Source organism: Rhamphochromis longiceps, linkage group LG5 (genome assembly GCF_057381845.1).
Source record: "Rhamphochromis longiceps isolate RC_006_pf linkage group LG5, R_longiceps_female_GT1.1, whole genome shotgun sequence".
Taxonomy (NCBI): Eukaryota; Metazoa; Chordata; class Actinopteri; order Cichliformes; family Cichlidae; genus Rhamphochromis; species Rhamphochromis longiceps.
In genome coordinates this window covers 37,867,757-37,890,605 of record NC_140561.1, presented here as the reverse complement: position 1 = coordinate 37,890,605, position 22,849 = coordinate 37,867,757, and the positions used below count along the sequence as shown (strand labels likewise).

General features: G+C 42.2%; 1 protein-coding gene across 3 annotated transcripts in view; it reads right to left on the bottom strand.

The window, feature by feature from the left end:
- gli1 (GLI family zinc finger 1) overlaps positions 1-22,849 on the bottom strand; it is a 54,211-nt gene that overhangs the window by 11,959 nt on the left and 19,403 nt on the right. For all 3 annotated transcript variants that reach the window (XM_085407526.1, XM_085407525.1, XM_085407529.1), the window contains one exon: positions 39-148. In XM_085407526.1, the coding sequence (XP_085263652.1) occupies positions 39-109 (71 nt within the window). In that variant the 5' untranslated portion in view covers positions 110-148. The remainder of the gene's footprint in view (positions 1-38; positions 149-22,849) is intronic.

Sequence of the window (22,849 nt, the reverse complement as noted above, 5' to 3'; positions counted from 1 at the left end):
CAACAGGAGGCCTCGCTCCGTGCTCGCTGCCGTCTTACCCTCTGGAGGGCTGGCTGGGTGAAGTCTCGTAGTAATACAGCCCCTGGTGTGGCTGCATGTCCACTGGCATCGGAGCTCTCAGACCTAATGCTCCCCTTACACCCTGGACCTGACACAGAGAGAGAGAGAGAGAAAAATAAAGAGACGAGGACACGGTTAGGATGAAGAGAAGGAAATCCAAACAAACCCAACTCCACCAAACAAAACTGAACTCCACCAGAAAGAAAATCCAAATACAGAGAACAATTGTGGTTGAGGGGGAAAAAAAGAATACGTAGGATGTTAATAACAGACCAAACCAAACTAAGAAAAACAGTTTGTGGACAAAATAAGCTCTCTGAAAGCTTGAGTCATACTTATTTTAAACAGTCCAGGTTTAAAATGCCAAATCCACTGCTTAAGTAAAAGCAGCACATAGAAGTGAAATGTAAAAGAATTCACGTTCATCTTAATTTCATAGCTACAGCTACTCGAGTGCAAGGTTCGACCTCGACATTTAACAAAAGGGATTACCTGATTAAAAACACATCCTGTACTCTTAGAGAGCTTTTAAAAATCTTTCTATCGTGTTAAACAACTGACGAGGCAGCCACGCATGCTCAGTGAAGAAAATCAGGGCTTTGCCTTAAAAAACTTAAAGGACACAGGTTTAGTGATGCTAGCAAGACAAACAGAGAAAAATGAAAGTGGAACAAAGCAGCCTTTTGTGGGAGCCTCATATGGAGACAGTATCTTTCAGCAAGAGTATATGTGTAAGGTAATTCTAGCTGAGAGAGCTCAGGAAACAAGCACCTGCTCATTACATCCAGCCACATCAGTGCAGGTACTAATAGCTGGGACTGTGGGTTCTTACATGTTTCGAAAGGTAATTAGTACACTGATGTCTGAGCTACAACAAATGGAAAAAGGCCAAAAACATTCAACAATTTTATGTATTTTGTCCACGCATGTGTGGACAAATACGCTATTATTTCTTTTATTTGGACATGTGCTGCAACAATAAAATAAAGCTAAAATATAAAAGCATCACAAATCAGACTCTGGATGCTGTGTCCAAATACCACATTACTTGGGTTTATGTGACAAATGTTCAAACCCAAACTAGAGGCGCTCCTGTGCTCTGCAGATCAAAGCTCTATGGTTTCAGTGTAACAGGTTGCGACGCCTGTTATGCAGTAGCACAAGTGTTAAAAGGGCAGTAGGGACCTATTTAAGCCACATGCCACCAGGGGGTGGGGGGTTGGTGGGCACTCCAGGAGTAATTGCATATATTCAGCACAAGCTTTGGATGTGTGTATGATAATTAGCCGGAAGTGCTAAATAGAGATCTCACCAAACACCTCAGCTGTCCAGAACTCATAAATACCAAGAAGGGGTTCCCCAGACAACCTCACACACTGGCACACCTGTCATTCTCACGGTGGGGATGCAGAATCATCCAGCGGCCACCAAGTCTTGCGAGAATGTGTGCCACAGTGACGGTAGGTATACTGAAGCAGTTAGTGCAGAAACTCAGTCGCACAGGATCGGCAGCAGACCACGTGACCATTAACTGGACGAGCAACCTTTGCTATCCCCCCCAAAAAAGTGTTTTCACTCATACACGTTACAGATAATTACAACCATGCATGCACAGCACACTCACAGAGAAACGCAGGCACAGTTACAAAAGTCCAATCATATCTGTGTTAGATGGCAGAGGCAAAGCGGGAGAGACAATTTCTTCAGGTGCAGAAGTTGATCGACAAACTCACCACACTGGGATCACTAACTCTGAGCACACAATATCCTCGGCACATTTCTATTTTTTGTGCAATTTTCGAGAAAGGTCGTGCTTTAAAAATAGTTAAAGACGCTTGAGGGTTACGTTCCAAAGTCTGACCTGCCTCGTGTCCTCCTCAGTCATGCTGTTACCACGATTTCTGCAGAAGCACTAAAACTGTTACCTGAATAACTAAAGTTGAGTTTGCACTATAAGAACTTATGGGCGATATTGGTGTCTAAGTGCGTTTTCATTAACAAATTGTATGAATTAGTGTAATTTATAGTAGAAATATCAGTAGAAGCCTGAGGTTTGTCCATAACGGTGATGCTGTAGTAGCAGGTGTGTATCACAAAAGTGTTTTGGAGAGTCTAACTTGCACTAGAGTGTGTGTGTGGTAGATCCTAGCACGAGAGTGAATAATGTATAAACCTGCATGTGTGCAACCTGGAATTTGTAGAAAAGTGTGTTTGGCAACGTTTCTCCAGGGAGTAAAACAGCGAGTTCAGTGTTCACGCACAGAAATGTGTCTTGTGTAATTAATTTGCATGGTGCAAAGCTCGTGCTCACATCCAGAAAAAGTCTGAGCAACCTTGTCTCATAAGCTAGGTTTACCTCCAACATACGTAAACAGTAAACGTTACAAACACCAGGCATCAGAAACTGCAGACGGTGCAGTTCAATCAAAACCTCTACAGCTGTTGAGTGTAATGTAACTGACCTTATTAGAAAGACGTTGAATTAGACTATAAAAACTTTAGTATTTTTCTCTAATTGGTGATGAATTTTAGGTGGGAAAGTCTTTCGAACCTTTACATAGTTATTACAGAATGAAATACATGGATTTACACATCCAGGATGATTTCATATGTGCGGTGCTGACACAGGTGTTGCGCTATTTCAGGTCAGTATTTTGTGAGAAACTCTGAAGGAGTTTTCTGCCCAGTGTAATTTTGTGGTGCTGGGTTTGAGAGGGATGGGGCAGCAGCATATTAAAAACCCCAAGGCCATAAATCAAACGGCTAACTAAACAAATCTGCTCTAGTGCGGCACAGCTAGCTGGGCAGGAACCAAGGAGCTGGCGATGAGCACAGGCTGTCCAGCCACTTTGTACACCCAAAACCTCCACATTCAAACACTCAAGGTTCACTAACTCTTGATGTTACATTTACTGACCGAGTTAGACACTTGTAACCGCTCACTGAAATGAAAAGATTAAAGTTTTCTGTGTAAATGATTCTATCCTTTCTATCTCCTCGGTTCAATCATAATTTTCTTTTATGAGAGCATTTGTGACTTGCAAGCAAAGCTGGACGGGATTGGTCAACAGAATCCTGACAACAAGCGGACTACATGCAGAAACCAGAAAGCTACCAAAGATCTTGGCCCTTGCTTACAGATTCCTCATATTCATGAGCAGATATCTGTTTACAGAGATTATTTCCTGCCTGACTAAGCCAGATCGAGGATAGTCAGACATCCAGTTCACTGAGCTGATGACCACGATGGGCAGCTGGGAGTTGCTTGTTGGCTGACTGGAAAGTGCGACGGAGCCAGCTGGACTTCTCCGACTGAACTGTAGCTGAGCGAAAGGAGGTGAGATTAATGAAGACAGGACAGAGTTGAAAGACGGCCTAAAAGCCCGGCCAGACGTTTGTTGTTGGTGAACAAATTTAAGAATAAAGAAACTGAAACAAAGAGAAAAAGCTCTGCGAGTTAGTTCTATTCCCATTAGAGTGGCCCAAGTCTTTTTAATCTTATTTTTAAATATAGCTAATGACTACTGTTTATGAATGTACTGTAACATGAGGCAAAACAGCGATATCTACTGTAAATAATACCCGAAAAACCCAACCCTATCATAAAGACATAAAGATCACAAACCTGATCTAACTGATGAACTGAATCAGCTGGACAATAATAATCCATTTGAATCATTTTCTTGTTTTTAGTGTGTTGTTTTCTAGTTTTGTTGTACAGAATCATCCTGCTCTGAAAAAAGGAAAGCTTTCTAACTTTACTTCTGCTCTAATAGCACTACACTATTTTTCCAAAGTGTGGCAAATCCATGAATGGGCTTGCTGTTGGATGCCACACTTAACGGTGATATTAGATGAGCTCACCTCCATTAATGAATATTTTAAAAACATCCCTAAGTAGTCTTGAATGTAGCGTAGCCTAATAAATTTCTACCCAGCTTACCTACTTACTAACCAAACTAACAGAGCCTACCACCAACAAATAAAATATGGGTTTGTATCCTTTATTGGGCTATTACTCACTCACTGTCAGAAACCAAACCAAAGACTCACAATTCAGCAAAAACTGATACTAAGTATAACAGCAGATGTGGCCTGCAGGCCTTCTGTGAAGGGAATAAAACATTTCCACAGGACTCTATGCAGTCCTGTGGAAATGTAAGTGCACCCTTACTGCACCACACAAATAAGGAGTATAAGTAGCAGCCAGGTGCTGTGAATGGAATGCATATGATTGATTGATCATCAGAAAGTAAGATCACTTCTATAAAAGCCGAGGTTCTGTCAGTTTTACATTCTCAAGCTTTCAGGTATGTGCTATGACAATGGCACAACCTTCCCAGGAGTGAACATCCGAGCAAACTTCACCTCAAAGGCCGATCATGCGATACTCAAAGAAAGGCAAAAACCCAATAAATAATCTGACTTTACTGGCCTCTGTTGGCATGTTAAATGTTAAAAATCATGACTTCGGGTGCCGGTTTGAGCAGGCGAACATATGCTTCAGAGTCAAATGCGGCAGCCTGGTTTTGTTTTTGACTCGAGACCCTTTGCTGTGTGCACTGAACACGTTTTTTTGACGGGTTGCCAGGAGCCTCTTCTCTCTAAAAAAGGAACATGGCAGCATGGATTATAGTTTAGAAAACTGTAGCTGTACCAGTCACAAGACTTGTTGAACATTGTACTTTGAACGGATGAGACCAGGGTGGAAATGTTTGGTGACAAATCTAGCGCCATGTTTGGCAAAAACCAAACAGAGCATATCAGCACAAACTCTGTATACCAACTGTGAAGCACGGTGTTGGAGGCGTGATGATTTGGGCTTGCTTGCAGACACAGGACCTTGTGGCCATTGGACTCTGTATTCTAGAATCAAACACGAGACCATGTGTCTGAAAGCTAAAGCTTGGCCGAAACTCAGCAACAGGATAATGATCCCAAGCACTCCTGCAAATCTACAACAGAGGCTGAAAAAGAAAAGAATGAAGGTTCTGCAAAGTCCAGACCTCACTGTCTGAAATGCTGTGGAGGGAGCTGTATAAAAATGAATGCCCACGAATCTCAATGGACCAAAGCAATGTTGTAAAGAGTGGGCCAAAATTGACAGTTACATGGAACATGATTACTTCAAGTTAATGCTGTGAAAGGTGGTTCTACGCCTACCCAGTCATGTGGTGCACTTTAATATTTTATTGCCTATGACTTTAACTTTTCATTGGAAAATACATCGGTTGTTTATTTTAGTTAAATAGTGTCACTTTAAGAAGCTGAAGCCGTTTCCAAACATGCACTCGAGCCCTGAACTTTAGTCAGACAGTGAGCAGTGAGAATGCAACTGCCCAGCACGTTCAGACGTTCAGTCTTTAACCGGCAAGCTCTTTGGTACCAAGTCCGTGTTTCATTCACCAGTAGCAAGTGGGCACTAGTGAAAATACATCTGAAGTAAATTTCCTGCTGTATTCTACATTTGAGAAAGGACGATTAAGGAAAATATCCCAAAGTTATCCTCCACAAAGTGTCAGAAGTACCACATGAGAAAACAGCTCAAGGGACAAAATACAGTTGAGGAGGACAGACTTGCTGCAGGGATCTGATTGGACCGGGCTGAAGGCATTTTAGAGCTTTTAGTGCTTATTTGTCCCATTAGATTCAGTTTTCAGGTGACAGTTTGTGTTTGTGGGTTACAAAGAGAAACATTGTTTAGAGTCTCACAGTTTCACCATTTGTGACATTCCCATAAAGTCCTGATCCTCCTCCCTCCGAGGAAGTCTCCAGAGAGGACAGACATTTCCACAGGTCACTGGCTGTGTCACACAAAAGGTCTGATCCGCTCTACTTCTACACTCCTTTTCTCTTGGGTGAAACACTAAACTGGGGCTCACACATGCCCCCCGCCCCCCGCCCGCGCTTCCTCAGCCAATATAAAAAGCGGCATTTAATGACATCCCCGTTCCTCTCAGCCTGCTTCTCTTCTAATCTCACATGGGAATGTGAGTATTCAGTCTGTGTTGCTTGTTTGTGTTTTTGCTAAATATTCTACACAACATTTACACGCACTCAGCAGCCTCAATAAAACTCAACACACATCTTCAGAGGTCGCTGCATCGAGTGTAAACACCCATCTGAAAGCATCTTCTTTCTCCCCCACCCTCTCCTCTGCTCCCTGCTGTCCTCTTATAATTCTGCCTCTTCCATAGCTCTGTATCTCTGACTATCTCTCGCTTTCCCTCTTCTCCCCCGCTGCCTCCACCCTCTCACTCATTCCCTCACTCCCTCCTTCCCTACGCTCATTCCTGCTCTTGCGACCTCTCCCTCGCCCCTCCCCCTCCTGGCGGAGCTGCAGTCGAGGTGGGTGTTCTCTGGCTGTTATGACTTGAGAGACGATAATGGCAGCTATAATGTAGCCAGCCGTTCCTGATGTGGCTGGGCTTGTGGGGGATTCTGTTGTGTTAGGGCTGGAGACGGACCGCGGGAGGGAGGAGGGAACGGAGGCGGGGCTCGGGCCTGCAGCCAACCACAGCCCAGATTCTACCTCGTTTTCTTCCATTTTTCCTCCCTTCCTTCTTTCTTTTTTTTCTCTTATGCCGACTTTTTCTAACCCTGTTGTTTTCCTTCAGTGGTAAACTTTGTTTTTAATTTCTGCCTTTGTTTTTGTAACCCCCCCTCCAACCCCAACACAGACTCTCACCCTTTCCTGCTTTTCTCCCCCCCCCTTGTGTTTTTTACCCCTTTTACCCAGAATCTGTGAATTCCTCGCAGCTGCTGTAATGTGATGGGGGCCAACAGTGTGACCAGTGAAAGGCCACAGGGTTGGAGACATCACTGTAATGTACAGTAAGCTCTACTTACTAAACTGCTGCAGGGAAGATTAATGTCATATCTACTTAGTAACAGCAATTCTGACTTTGATTTAAACTGCTTTAATGCCCATTTGGTCTTTAAAAAGATACAGAACAGACATAAGCCTCATTGTGTCAGACGAGTAAGACCATCATTCAGTATTTTAGTTAACTGACTTTCATGCCATCAAAATGATCTTCATCCGTTCATTTTCTTAACCACTTATCCAGTCCAGGGACACGGGGGGATCTGGAGCCTATCGCAGCTATCGTGGGGGGAAAAGTGGGGTACACCCTACTTACAGTACTAACAACAGCATCACTATGAGACACTGTGCTCCCACATTTCAAATTTATTTCCTAACTGATATTTTCGGCTCAAAATCTGCTATATGAGAAGTAGCACCACAGTAAAAGTACTCATTATACACCAGTTCTCTTCATGATCTCCCTACATGTATTATTGAATCACAATTATTTGGATGGACGGATCGTTTTCATATTCCAGCTGGAGATGACTTAAATTGTATTGTGCTTAGTACTTTTAGGAATACAGCATAAATATATAAGGATATTAGTATTTTATTAGTATTAGTATTTTAATCTACATACTGTGACCACACAGTGACCACAGCTCTGGTCCCACCCAGGCTCTAACTCATTGGATGCTGCACACACTGCAATTATATTTCATGGGGGCACTTGCCACCCTATTCCCTCCCTCTTTACACCACTGTTTAAACTATAAAATCATACGGCCATTTTTAATCACCTGTTGCTTTGCTTTGTAAACTTGGGCATTCAAAGAGTTCTCACTCTAAATATTTTGTTTTCTGTAAAGCTCCAAGAGCTTGATTATAATCTGCTGTGGACCCGGACACAAACAGCTGAAGACCCGACGGTCGAGCAGTCCACCGCCTGGAGCGGATGTGTAGTTGGTGCACTGTAATGTAAATGCTCCATGGATGAGTCCATGCGGTCACAAAAGCAGGCAGGCACACAGACCCTCGTGCTCACTGTCGGACCCGAGCAGAAAAGTATAATCCCGGCTTAATGACCGAGCTATAATGCAGATAATGTACAGAGTATACATATACTTATGCATATTATCCATTAAAAAGACAGAAATTCATCAACCAAATTACTGCATTACTGTCAATATATTTGAATGTAAAAATGCATACTAAGGAAAATATATTTGAATATAACAGAAGCATACAAAGTCTGAAGGTGAGACACATGACAACATTTCTTTGGTTTTAAAGTTGGTTAAAAACTTAGTCTGTGTAGCCATGAGACGGGAATCCTTTACTATCCTTTTAGACACAGTCGACACCATAACCCCAGTCTCAACCCCAGCGGTTCACACTTCACGTATCCCTGTACTGTAAACTTTGTGCTGGTGAAGCTGCGGTGCTGATGTCTCAGTGCTGGGGCTCTCACCTTGTCAGAATGGCGGGATGAAACGTTGATCCCTTGTTGTTACACAGTCAGAGTGACTGATGAAAGATATTAGGGCACTGGAGGGCTCGAGTACAGCTACTCGGCACAGCTAAGGTAGATAAATCACAGCAAGAAAAATGACTAGAAAACTCAGAGTTTTGAGCCGTCGCTGGGTTTTTGTAATGTTTAGGAACGCTAAACATCATTTTGTATCACCAGCCTGATGAACACCTGGTGCTAGGAGTAAAAGGTGCGGAACAAAAGTGAACTGTAAACATAATCTTTGCTTAACAAACTGACAATGAAAATATTTTGGCCTCAAAAGTCCCATCATTAACTTCCTTTACTGTCACGTGAACAGCCAACCTTAGCGGCACAGTCATGATTACTGTTTTATCACCTTTGTAACCATTGGCTTCATCAGTCGGTGACTTGATCGTGTTTGTTTAAGGATTAGGAGCGGTTCACCTCTCCTTGTATTCATTTGCCTGTACAAGCACTGTTTTGCACTGCTGGCAAATGAGCTTCACTTTCTCAGGAAAGCAGTTAGACTTCTCTTCAGGGGTCTCGACCAAAAAAGACTCAGTCGAGCTGACAGGTGTGATGCTGACAACACATGTAAGGGTATTTCCTTCAGCTTAATCCCCACATGACTTGCGATTCCTTCACTCTTTTGCTTCTTCTGTCCTCTCTCTCTCTCTCTAGGCCACCCACCCACCATCCTGCACATACCTGTGGTTTCCTGTACCCCGCTCCTCTCCACCCTCTCCTCTCTTTACCTCCAGCTTCTTTTTCTCCCTCCCCCATACACACACACACACATACACACCTTCCTCTTTTCTCTGTCTACCACTGAAGTCTTGCCTTTTCTTCTCCTACTACTACTTCTCCTTAACTTCTACATGCCTGTATAGCAGATAGGTATTGCCCCAAACCACAAGGATTTCTTTGAACTCCTTTTAAGGAGGAGAAGCAAAGGAAGCGGGGGGAGAAGGAGGGAGAGAAGGATGGATGGATAAAGCAGATGAGGAAAGGTTGATTCACGCAGCTGGTTCCCAGCTGTAGACGAAGCAGCACACAGGACTGCTCCATCTGTAAACAAGTAGGAGCCCAACCCCCATTTTTAAGAAAACATGAACAGAGCTTTGTCATTGTAAATTCAGCATTCCTCTTCACCTTCGACAGCACTCCTCACCATCACCCAGCTTCTTCTGGCTCTTTTCCTCCCTCTCTGTGGCTCTACGTCACTTTTACTCCAGGATTTTTATTTTTAATGTATTTTTCGTCCACTCATCTCATCCGATGCCACATTGTTGCTGTGTCAGTTCAAATACAACCTCCTGCTAATTCTTTGACAAATGTTCCGCAAAGACAAATTCAGTGGAGAGGGCAGCTATCTTGTGCAGTAGGGACCTGCACAGGGCAACAAAAAACAGATAATAATCTGTTCAGTTTATAGAAAGACCACAGTGATTATAAGAAAAATAATAATCCTAACAGTCTTGGGTGGGCAGGGAATATTTATAGCCGGCCTGCTGCTCCTTATATTCTTTAGCTGTATAACACAGCTGGAAGCGAGGGAGGAGAGAGAGGAGGTGGAAAACTGACGAGGAAAAAGAGACCGAGGAAAGAGAGACAGATGGGCTCCAGGGTATAGAAGTGGAGAGGATGTGGAGGGGCGGATACCCGATGCATGTGTGCGGTTGAGCACAAGACAGACAAAAACAGGCAGAAAGGGAGACAAGACACGTGCGTGTATTTGTGTGTTTGTGTGTGCGTCTGTGTGTTTGTATTTGGTGCGTAGGAGAAACCGCAACACAGTCTCTACAAAACACGACAGCGGCAGACGAAGCCTGCAGGCCACCAGAGGAACACAGTGACCACAGCTCTGAGAGCCTCTCACTGAGAGGAAACAAGGAGATATATGGCACAGACAACGCCGCCATAAAAACTGTGCAGACACGGTTAATCGAGACAAAGCCGTGTGGAATTTGTTGTGCACTCGTTTTTCTGCCTGAGCTCTTGTTTTAGGGTCTGAAAGTCCTTTCCTGTGTAGAAGAAAGCCATATTATAGGTGGATATAAATGGGGATTCTGAACAGGTGTATTTTTGGGTGTATCAGTGTCAAACTCCGAAATGTAGACATTAAATCCTTTGACTGGCAGGTATATGGTTTCCTTCCACTTTCAAATGCATGTTAGGAAACTGATGACTCCACAGTGTACCTTGCCTCTCCCCGACTGAAGGGCTGTAGTTTCTCTGCTACCCTCTGGAAGTCGAATAAGCAGTTAAGAAAATGGATGGTTGGAAACTTCGCAGTTAGACAATCAGACTTTAAATACCCTCTGGGAAAATTAAAACAACTTTTGTAGTTTATACTTAAAGGAGTTACGAATTGTCTTGTCTTCTTCCCCTCACGTCCAAGCAGTCGCGAGCCTGGTTCTACCAAAAAGAGAGTTAAAAGAGAGTTTTTCCTTCCTGCTGTTGCTAAGTCCTTGCTCATAGGAGGGTTGTCTCATTGTTGGGATTTTCTCTGTATTATCTTTATCTTACAATATAAAGTGCCTTGAGGTAAAAAAGAAAAAAAAAAAAGCAACAACAAAAAAACCAGAAGAGCTTAAATTACCCATATTTCAGCCCAACAGCCAATAATTCAGCAAACTCCACTTGTTTAAATATTTTTATATACACTTAAAGCCACCTTGCTAGTACTGGATTTGACTGTCTTTGTCCTTCAGAACTGTCTTAGTTCTTGGTGGCATGGATTAAACAAGGTGCCGCTAACCTTTGGTCCACAATAACATGATTGCTGCAGATTTCTATGATGTCAATCTTCTGTTCCACCAGTTCCCAAAGGTCTTCTACTGGATTGAGATCTGGTGACTGTGGAGGCCATTTGAATACAGTGAGCTCAGAAAACCAGTTGACATGCTAAGCAGCAGTACTTAGTTAGCCTGTGGTGTTTTAACTATGTTCAGCTGGTACTAAGGAGCCCAAAGTGTGCCAAAAAATATCTCCCACACCATTACACCACAAACACAAGCCTGAACAGCTGATATGAGGTAGGATGGCTCCATGCTTTCATGTTGTTTACATCCAGTTCTGACTGTATTATCCAAATGTCACCACTCCAGCAGAAATCTGGACTCATCAGATGAAACACACGTTATGTAGTAAAATATAACAAACCTCTATATCTTCAAATCAGCTGACCTGTGATTTAGTGAAACATGTAATAGTTCATGTTTTCAGTGAGTCCAAAGTAGCAGAAAACTGCACAAAGGCTGCAGAGGTTGTGAACACAGGCTTTCACTAACTAGCTAACAACTTAATGCAAACACACCAAGTGACTCCACACCAGCTGGGCCATCTGCTGTATGTGCTGCAGACAGTGCTGCGAGCACTGTGAACAAAAGAGAAGAAACCACTCTGCCCCCAAAACTGTCATGACACCATATCTCAGCTACCTTAACCATTGTTCTTCTGGAAAAATGTCCTAAAAAGGCGCATGTTTTCAGAAATGTAGAAGAAGGTACAGCATGCAGTTTAAGGAAACCCATCAACCTGCCAGCATTGAAGCTGTTCTGATTGGAGGAATGGCTTCAACTGAAATTCCTCAGAGCCAACAAGCAGAAGCGATTGACAGCGACACAAGAGGGGTTTTCATTTTGTTAACGTGATGACGTGAAGGAGCTCACAAACCTTCAAGCACCACTGTTGCATCACTGTCACCCTGGATCTTTAATTTGAAATCAAGGGAAATTAAATACACAATTCAGTGAACTGATATAATCTATAAGCACATCATTATGTTCTACAACGCAAACCACCCCCTCACTGTTGCTCTCGTTCTCCATGTTCTTATCTCTCTTGCCCACCTCAGTATGTAAACTGTAGATAAATTTGTCCCAGCAGATGAACACACATGTGGCGACTTGTCTTCATCAGTTCAGAGCTGTTCGACTAAATGTGCACAAATACAGTGTTATATCCTCACTTTTACACTGGTGCTTCCTCCGAAGCTCTGCCCCTGGAGTGCAAATTGTGAAAATTTCTCACATTTTCAGTCTTCCCGCTCATCTTTTATGCATTTTGCAAAAAGATTTTGAAAAAAATATAGAACAAAAGTTAAGTTTGTGGGTTTCTCTGTCTACAACTCCTGTTCCTTGTGTCTCTGCAGGGCCATTTCAGCAAACTCATACATACAGAAGTTGATGACTGGTGAAATATGATGACAGGTTAGTTGATATGAATCAGTGAGAAAGAAAACAATGTTCTCCTTTTTCTTTTGTTTGCCCTTTAGTTAGACAAACCTCATCGTTTTACATAGTGAACAAGTTACAGAGCGAGACTGTGTGCTAAAATGTGCCCCTTCTCCTGTGTGGTCCTCCTCATAGCTGCTGACTTCATAACTAATATATCGCAGGCGTTTAGCTTAATACCCAGATGTTGGTAGGAGAAAGGCATCTGGGCCTGCGTTAGCTTTTAATTGGCTGGGATCCCTGAGCTGATGTTTGGGGCTTAGCATGTGACTCAAGGAAACAGACACACACACTCACACATCCAAAGGAAAAATGGTCACACACTCATATTCATACACACACCTTCCCTGAATAAGAATGAAAGCAGTCATGACTGTCCAGAGTCTACAAATAAACAAATGCAGACAACACAACCACGTACACAAATACACCCAGTTGCATCTTTATAGTCGTGCGACTGTCTGACACCATCCTGCTGACAGCTGTGGCAAGGAGCAGCCATGATATCTGCTGAGTAACTGACAGCATGAGATCAAAAGAGTCACACAAGAGAAAGACACACACACACAGAATGAGAGAGAGAGCCTTGAGTACTCACCAGGGCTGTAATTAGCTAGCATTAGCATAACTACAAGGCAACAAATCAGCTAATCAGATGGCCGTAAATTGGAGGGGTGAGAAGCTTAACACACCCACACAATCACACACTCATGCACACACACATATGAAAACATTTAAACACATAACGGAAAATACACTGATTCCAGTCACACTTCAGTTTTGCTCTCAAATAAACACGCTCACAAACTTGTCAGATCAAAAACATGCGAGGAATTTCAGTGCACTGAACTGCAGCTCATTTAGATTGATTGTGAAATCGATCCTTAAATTGAGAACACATTTTACAAGATTTTTTTTTTCCCATTTTCAGTTGTGGTAGACCTCACACATACACAACGTTTTCTCAGTTTTGCTTACAATGTTTAGCTTTGTGCTTAATGCTAGACACAGACAAGTAATAATTGTCCTTGAGAATAGCACACACCCCAAAAGTGACATCACATCGGCTAACACAAGCCCTGCTTTGGTCTCATTTAGGGCTGCCACAAACGATTATTTTGATAGTCAACTAGTCACCGGGCCTGGAGCCTGGGGCTCGCTCGGGCCACTTCGGAGGTGGGGTGCCCCCGGCCTCTCGGCCTGGGGCTCGGTCACTCAGGCGCAGCTGGCTGCCGGCGGAGCTCACGGGCGCGTCACTGCAACTCCCCCTGGCTTCTGCTCCGCGGCTGCTGAGTGAGCCCTCATCTGGGACTCTCCTCAGCTCTTTCCGGGACAGTGGCGCAGCTGCCCCTCTGTTGGTCTTCCTTGGTCTCTTGTGTTCTGGGGGCCTCTGGATGTCTGGAGTTTTGATCTCCTCCACACCTGCTTCACGCCCTGGAGGACGGGGCTGTGGCCCCCCCACACCCTCTAGCAGATTATTACATGAAGGAACCTTTTAAAAAAACAAAAAACAAGCGCGTCCATGCTCACAGGTGTACACACGGGTGATCACACCCACAAACTACACCCTTTTTGGCTCCTACCTCAAAGCACACTGTGTTCTGTTGATCTTATGTGCTGCACAATAATGTTTAACATTTAGTATTTACTGTCATATTCCCATATATCATTGTGATGTTGTTTATTCTATTACTCTTGTTCTCTTCTGCTTGCTTTCTTTTTTCTTTCTCAGCAGGTGATCCAGGTGATTGATATATGCATTTTTTTTTCTCTGCCCGTTCTGTTGGTTTTTGTCTTTTGCTCTTCTCCCCCGTCCCTCTTCTCAGCTGTTTCTCTTTCCCTCTTTCTTTCTCCCCTTCTTTCCCCCAGTCAAGTCTGTCCCGTATTCAGTAAGTGAAAATAAAATAAACAATAAAAGGTGAATCAAATGGACCATTACGGCAAGGCTGGGATGGTCAGTTTGGTAAAGTAAATCCGTTGGGCATCTTTCTTTGCCTTTAGACAACAATTCTGATGCAAAAGAGCCAAACGGGACAGGCCAAAAAAAAAAAAAAAAAAAAAAAAAAAAAAAAAAATTAGTCGACTAATCAGATCATCATCCATTGGACGTACAGCTTATTGCACCAGCAGCATCTGCTCTTATATAACTATCATTAGCTTACAGTTTTAAGTGTTTAAGGTATGTGCTAACTAAAAATAAAGACAAGATGATAGTTTATTAAATTTTAATGAAATTTGCAGATTGTTTCGGTGAAGTTTAATAAACTCCTTGCTATCTAAAATATAACAGGACACCGGAGTATATTCTCGAACATCTCACACTTCTGATAATCAGTTGTCTTCTTAATGTTTATTCAGCTGTGTAAAAACTATAACTTTAAGCTCAGCCAAACCGATTTACTCAGGAACAAATAAAATACTAAAAAAAGCCAAACAATAACATTTTTAAGTTATCTAAGTCACTTATATATGTTTCACCTGAGTAGCGAAAGACGTTTGAAAACGATCTGCCGGGAGTCCGGTGTTCTCACCGGCTCTAGTGAGCCTGTAACCCCGGCTAGCTATCGAGCTAGTGGGTAACAGACGTCTCCGAAAACGTCGGAGCGCTTTTGAAAATATGTGGTGTCTTGATAAACTGAGCCGATATTTGAGGTTTACACAGCTACATTCTCGCCTGAAAATATGCTAAACGTTTATTTTGTGACCCAGAAAGAATAATTAGAGTAATATTAAAACTAACTAGCTGCCGCCATTGTTGGAAACTGAGCTGGGCCGCGCTATGAATTCTGGGACACAGCTTCTTCTTCTTCTCCGGGGTTTAACCGCAGCTGGCATCCTTGTACATGCAGTGCTGCCATCTTCTGTTTCAGTCCGTTATTACACTCTTAAATCCTACTACTTATTCCTGCGTCTTTTGGGATCTTACAAAGCTTCAAACAACGCGTCGACTATTAAATCAGTCGTCGACGATTTTGATAGTCGACGTAATCGTAACTAGTCGACTAATCGTGGCAGCCCTAGTCTCATTTAAGCCAGTGAACCTCAGTTTCTGTAACTGGACTGAAAGCGCGGACGCACAATCTTGTTGGTTTTTACCACCATTATAATTATACAGAAGTAGATGATGCGATAGCTTGAACCCTTTAGAAACTGGTGCTAAATCCGGCACTTGAACCACTGATTGGTTAGGCCGGCACATAGCTGCTAACTATTAGCGAGCTCTGTATCTCTGTATAAAACAATTTGTATAAGAGGAGGGGACACAGGACCAGTCAGATGTGTCACATTTCTAAACTTTTGTCCCTCACTGCTACAGATTCTGAGCTGATCACCTTTTGCTGATATGAAAACATATGTCAAAAACCTGTGTTAACAACGTGACGTTAACTTGTCTTATTTTGTGTGTTTCACAACTATGATGACAATGTAGGACCAAGTTGAAAAAAGACCCTAGTCAGACAGGCTTAGAGACTGGTCAGTGACCATCTGGCAAGCACTCGTCATGAAGGACAAACCAAGTATTCACTGTGCAACTGGCAAAAATCTCCTTGCAATGGCTTTTGACAGGTCCAGTCATCGTTTGCACAGAGCTGATGGGCTTTTCCTTCAAAGTAAATGCTTCACCAAACATGTATCCAAAGGTGCAACTTTTACTTTGAAGGCAAACCTTCTCCTTTTTCAGTTTGCTTCTTTTTCAAGTGTTATTACCAGTTGGTTAGTGTTTAGCAAGTATTTGTTGACAAACATGAAAAACTACAGGCAACCATGGCGATCTCCTACCAATCAAAGCAACCCCTAGGAGCTTTTTGGTTCAGCACCTTCTTTTAAACCAATTTCACCCATCAATAACGAGGGACCAATGCCAGACAGTGTGGGAAGATGCATTTTTCCCGTAGCAGCCGGTAGCTGTATCACTTCGGACAATTCTTGAACAATAATGTCACATGAGAAACGTCAATGCATGTAAATAATGAACACAGTGTAAAAGGATGAACCCAAGCCTGAGAACTTTCCTCCACTACTTCTCTGATCGTTCTTCATTCGCATACACTACATGGACAATCTCTGAGTTCAGGCGTTGGGACAGGTGTATAAAATCAAGCACCAGTCCATGCAGTCGTCCTTTATAAACACTTGTGGTCATTCAAAAGAGCTCACTGATTTTGGGTGTGGTACTAACAGGATGTTGTCACTACAACAAGTCAGTTTGAGAGATTTCTTCTCTCCAGCTAAGTGGTATTGAATATTGGAGAGGACACCACAACAAATGTCACAGTGATTGGCGGATGTAGCCTATAGATTCTAACCACCATAATTTACGTCTCATGAAATTGACCAAATTTTGCTACTAAAGCTAGACAACAGTTTGTTTCACAAACTCTCAAAATACGGGCCAGTTCTCAAATAGCACCATGACAGAAATGGATCTAGGATGGCAAGAGCAGCAGCACAAGTTGGTGGAAAAGAAGGAAAAGGTGGCTTCTGATTTGGAGCTACAAGCAGTTTAAACTGTTAAGCACTTGAATCCACAGCTGCAGATGCAGGAGAACTAAGATTCAGCAAGGATTTGCACTGAGACACTTTCCACTCTTAGGAGACCAACGACAGGTTGGAAAGCTTTCCACAGACCTCTAGACCAAGCTAATTCTTCCTATATTAAAATAATTAGAAACTAGACTTCAGAACACAAGACAACAACTATTTCCCCCATTTTTTCCAATATACACGATGCTTGAGGGATTCAGTGTATTGCTCCAATGAACTGCTAACACTGCTTGCTTGTTTGGTTGCCCCAAAAAAGGAAAAAACACTTCATTTTTCTGAAGGCTGACAAGGTTCCAGCTTTTCAGCCTTCAAATTATGAGAGCACAGTATAACTATTAGAGTATAGTATATAAATAAAAAGATATCCCATTTGATCTATTTATTGCAATCAATGAACAGATAAACTACAAACCATCAAGCATCGCTGTGCCCAAAACATTAACGACCGGTGTTAATGGCTTCCATTTTTTTTGTCAAAGCATGGCCGAATGAAGAACATTCACTGCACTTTACATGAGAAAATGGTTGGAGATGTTTTGCAATCACAGAAGCTATCTGCTATTTGTGCATGTAAACACTGATGCTATCTCATGCATGAGGAAGGGGCTCCCTTTCACTGCGTCTCAGCCCTAAATTCCAGGCGGTATCTCCATGCAGTGATCAGTGATGCGCAGGGAGCACATGCACATAAAGCACAGACACAAACTTTCACTCGCTCAGGCGAACAAACACAGTGTACACACTGCAAAAATATTTACACATAACCTGTCATATATAACTAAACAGATGCAAATGCGCACAAAGGTACGGAGCAGCAAGTATACAGACACGCGCTGAGAGAAGCCGGCGGTTGGCTCAGATGACCCACAGACCCGGTGTGACGAACACAATGAGAAGGGCACCGTTTACGTCAGCAGCAGCAGTGAATGGCTCGCTAAAGACATGAACACACACACACACACACACACACACACACACACACACACACACACACACACACACACACACACACACACACAGAGTTGATCCTTCTCCATTACTTGGAGGTTTTTCAGGCCAGAGTTTTCACTGCTTGTTGGCTCGTGCCACACTACATCTGGACAACGTCGAGGGAATCGGATGAGGACATTGTCCGAAGTTCTCACATGTAGCAGACAGCAGAAGACAGTCAGCTTGGGATATTTTCTCACTCATATTTTTTTGGATATTCTCAGATGCACCTTTGCCGATCAAGGTTCAGAACTGCAGTAAAGTAAAATAAAGTGAAGTAAAATGCTAATGCATAAACTCAAAAAGTAGAGTACACTTCTACTATTGTTTCCTACAGAGAAAAAAAAAGGAGGCAGTTGAGATGGAAAAAATCTGGTGGCAGTGATGCTGCTGTGCAGCGTATGACTCAAAGTCTGTGTGTGGTATTTGTGTCCTTCTTTCTCCTTTATAGAAGAAGGATTGGGGGAAATTAAATGCAATACAAAAGACAGAACGACAGAAAGACAAGCGGCAGGGAGGTAAAGAAAATGAGAGTGACAAACAGAGACAAAGGAAGAAAATCAAGTTGATGGAAGAAGAAGAGATGGAAAAAAGAGAGGGAGCAGAGTTGAGGCACATGCTTGAGCAGTCCTTTTGACTGACAAGAGAAGGGCCGCAGGCCTATTGTTGAACCCCCATTCCTCACTGTATTGTCTGACCTTATAAATGCACGGTCGCCGGGAAAAATGGCAAACACTGCAAGTTCTCTCTCCTATTTTTTCTAGCACTGCAGAATTATCTTGCTTTTGTGACTTTCAAACAGGTCAAGAAACTGTTTCTGATATCCTTCAGCTCTATAATACAAATACTCCTTATTTATTACTCATTCTCATTTTTCAGTTCAGCTGTAAATTACATATAAAGTTATGCTACTTAATTTAGGTTTCAGTTGGCGTTTATCACAAATGTATCAGCACTTCTAAAGACCTTCCTCTTATTTAAGAACTTCTTGATCCATGTCCTCTGACTAGTTGCTTAGGTGGCTGAGTATTTCCTGGCAGGAAACAGCAACTTCCTTCACTAGTTAAACCACGGCAACCAGCTAATGCTTGGTTTATGCACAAGCAGGGGTAGTGTGCAGACAGTCCGCAGGCAGACAGGCACGTGCATGTTAAGTGGAAGGTGTCCTGACAAATGCAGCTTTAGCCGATGGGCATCTGCTCAATGTGTTTGTGCCTTTTGGAGCCCTTCAATTGACTATTTGACTAACATTAGGTTTGTGCTTTAGTTGTGGCGAGTGAAAGTCTAGTATTTTCATTAGCCTGTTTCTTAGCCCTAATCTGCCAACATGTGCATTTTAGCTTTGCAGCCGTACAGTTGACAAAATGCAACTTGCTAACCAAGCTAGCAAGAGGCAAAACACACATTGGCACTCCATTCTTTCATCAGGTATCTTCAGGATGGAAAAATCAACATGAAAACATTGAGTCCACACGCAACAGGCTGCATCACACTTGCTTCATATGTCGTGGATACATGTTAAAGCACTCCTAAACCCACAATTTATTTTAAATTGCTTTAACCCTTGTATGGTGTTCGGGTCTGTGAGACCCGTGTTCAGTTTTTTTCAAAAGAAAAATTAAACAATTAATTATTTTTTCACGTGTAAATGTGTTGTGTCTTTCCACTCACTCCACTTGATTATAACTGATTTATTTATAACATTTTATATAAAAGAAAAACGAGAAGCACATTAATTCATAAATGTGATCTAACAAAGGTAAAGGGAAAAAATTAACCATGTTTGCTGTTCATATGTCTTGTAATTGGGATGAAGTAAACATCTGTTGAGTAATTTAACATAAAATTGTTTGATAGTGTTAATTTGGAAAGCCAAAACTCTAGCGGGTCCACCAGACCCATGAACACTGGCTGAGTAACAAAAATACGAACACCACACAAGGGTTAAACAAATGAAACAAAGAAGACGGAATATATGAATAAGTGCATTGTAGAGCTGTTTTTCTGCCTTTGTACAGACCCCGCTGGCTAAACCAATGAGTTTACTGGACAGACATAACCGTAACCAAGCATTCATGTGTATGTAAATACAGCAGTACCCAAATTCTAACGGTGAAACCAAACAGGAACTAACAGGGAGTAAAATCAATACAAATCTATAGTATGGCCAACTAAGTATCTAAGTTATAGTATAGAGGTAATAGCTACAGATGTAATACAAAAATTACATGGAAAATCCTTTCTTTTTATCCATATTACACAAGGCTGTGTACAAGGAAAAGAAAAATTCCACCTGTGCAATGGAGAAAAGAAAAAAAAAGCCTCCCCTTGGGTCACCAGACGTTTCTTATTCATTACGAGCTACAAAGCATAACAAAGAGAAGGCTTCTAGCCCTTCATCTGCCTCTTCATTCCATCGCTCCCTCTTTTCCTCCAGCTCTTCATGGAGAACAGAGAGGGGAATCATTCAGTGGCTGAAAAGGTTAAAGTCTAGCTGTAGGCTGGAGTTCCTGCGTCTGCCAGGGGCACCTGAAGAGGGGCAAACATTTACCAGCTAAGAAAAGGGGGGGAGAAAAAAAAATTAACAGCCTGCAGGGTCTGCGGTGAGTGGTGGTGTAGGGCCCTTGGAGAGTTTGTCTTGTAATTGAGTCAATTGTTGACCCCCTGTTCACGCTGCCTCTGCAAATCTTGTGAGGAAAAGCCTGCCGAATAACTAATGTTCTCTCTCTTTCTCTCCCTCCTGCTCTTCATCTATCCATCTCCCGCTCCTCTTCACTTTCCCCCTTTCCTCCCGTTGCTTTCCGTTGTCTCGGGAGGATAATTGTGCTGCGAGTACAAGGCAGCCATTTAGGGAGGGGAGGACTGTTCAGGGATCTGCTGAGGCTTACAATCTTCTTTTCACCCCAAATCTTTCTTACCCAGAGCTCTCACTCTCTCGTCTCTCCTGCATTCTCTCCCTTTTTCATTCCTCCTTTTGTTTGCACCGTGGGATGAATTTTAATCACTCCACTCTCCACCTCCAATCTCAGTCGCCCCCCTCCTCATTTTTTCCCTCTTTCCCGAGCCTGGCCACTCAGTCCCGGTTTCCAAGTTGCATATCCAGCACCACAGCACCTTCTCTGCTTGCCACTCCTCCACTGATCATCTCCTTGCAAGTTCCGACACAACCAGAACACAGATGAAGCCCTTTGATGATTGGAAAAAGAAAAGAGCACGTTATTTGTGACTCCAGGTTTTAGTGCGGGCCAACTGTCTCTCACAGGGACAGATGTGACTTGAGAGTGAAAGAGAAACAAGGTGAGAATGACAAAGAGAGGAGCATCGCATTCTGTTTGTGAAGAGCGATCATTTTTAAATGCCTCCTTCATTCGAGAACACTTTGTTTGCACAAGGGCTCTGCTGTTGTGCTCCCATTGAGGCAGCTTATCCCGAGGGACAGTGCAGGCCAGGCAAACTGTTGTTATTCACATTTCACACATGTACTAATTAGCAGGTCCTCTTAAAAAGAAAAGTGCTTTATTACAGCTTTAAAAAGTGAGAGTAAAAGTGTGTTAGCATAAGAAATAAGTAAAAGATAAAAGTCAACCCTGGCAAACACATGTCACGCTTCCTGACAATCTAAATATCCTTCATTTCCTTTCTTTGTCCTGCACATTTGTCTCACTCTCTTATTGGCCGGCACCAGTTAAAGACAATAATAAATTGATTATTATGTGATTATTTGCGGTGACACGATCAGTAGGTCTTATAACTTACAGTTTCATTACAGAGCAGACAACACAAACTCTTCTTGAGCCTTATGGTTCTGTTATTGCTGAAAAGCAAGTTTACAAACTTAAAGTACTTTTACTTAAATACTTGTAGTTAAGTACTTGAATAGATCTTTATAAAGGTACTCCAACAACATCTCGCTCTCTCTTCTTCTAGCTTGTATTTCTTCCATTTTTTCTGATTTACTCATTCTGATACATTTACAAAGATGAAGCTTATAAGACATGTGATAAACTTAAAATTGACTTTTAGGGTCACAGTAATGGAATAAAGTGACTGAGAATCAGAATCAGAATACTTTCATAATCCCTAAGGACATTATGTACATGATTGAAAAGAAAGAGCACTCTAAGTAAAGGACAAAGAAATAAGTAAGAAAACGTTAAGCTAAAGAGAAAAAGCAGGAGCAACAGTGTCAACAGGGTGCATGCTGGTTGATGCATGCGCACACATGAATGAGTTTGTTCTTGTTATTTCATCACATCCTGAATGAATTTAAGTACTTTTGTATATAGTTAATTGAAGAAAGATTGTTTAAGATGCCATCCAGTGAAATCCTTTTTAGAATGATGCTAACAGGACTTTATAAAGAAAGAGCATCATTTCAGTAAAGTCAAAAGACTTCAATGTTAAGGGATTAACCACAGAAACGTTTAATTTGAGGTTTTTAATTTTCAGGATTAAAAAGTTCAACCGGGCTTTGCCGATCTGCAAATAAACCCAGTTACACAAGAGCTTTCAAGACTAAACCACTCAACAGTCTACCATGAAATAAAAATGCTTCTTACAAGTAATCAAATTAAGACATTAACGCTGTAAAAGCACTCATTTAGCTTAATATATGCTTGTACACACAATTAACCACTTGTTGCGATTAAGTAGTTTCATTCAAAATTCTAACAGATTTCTTTATGAATATATAACTTCAACGGTGCTAGC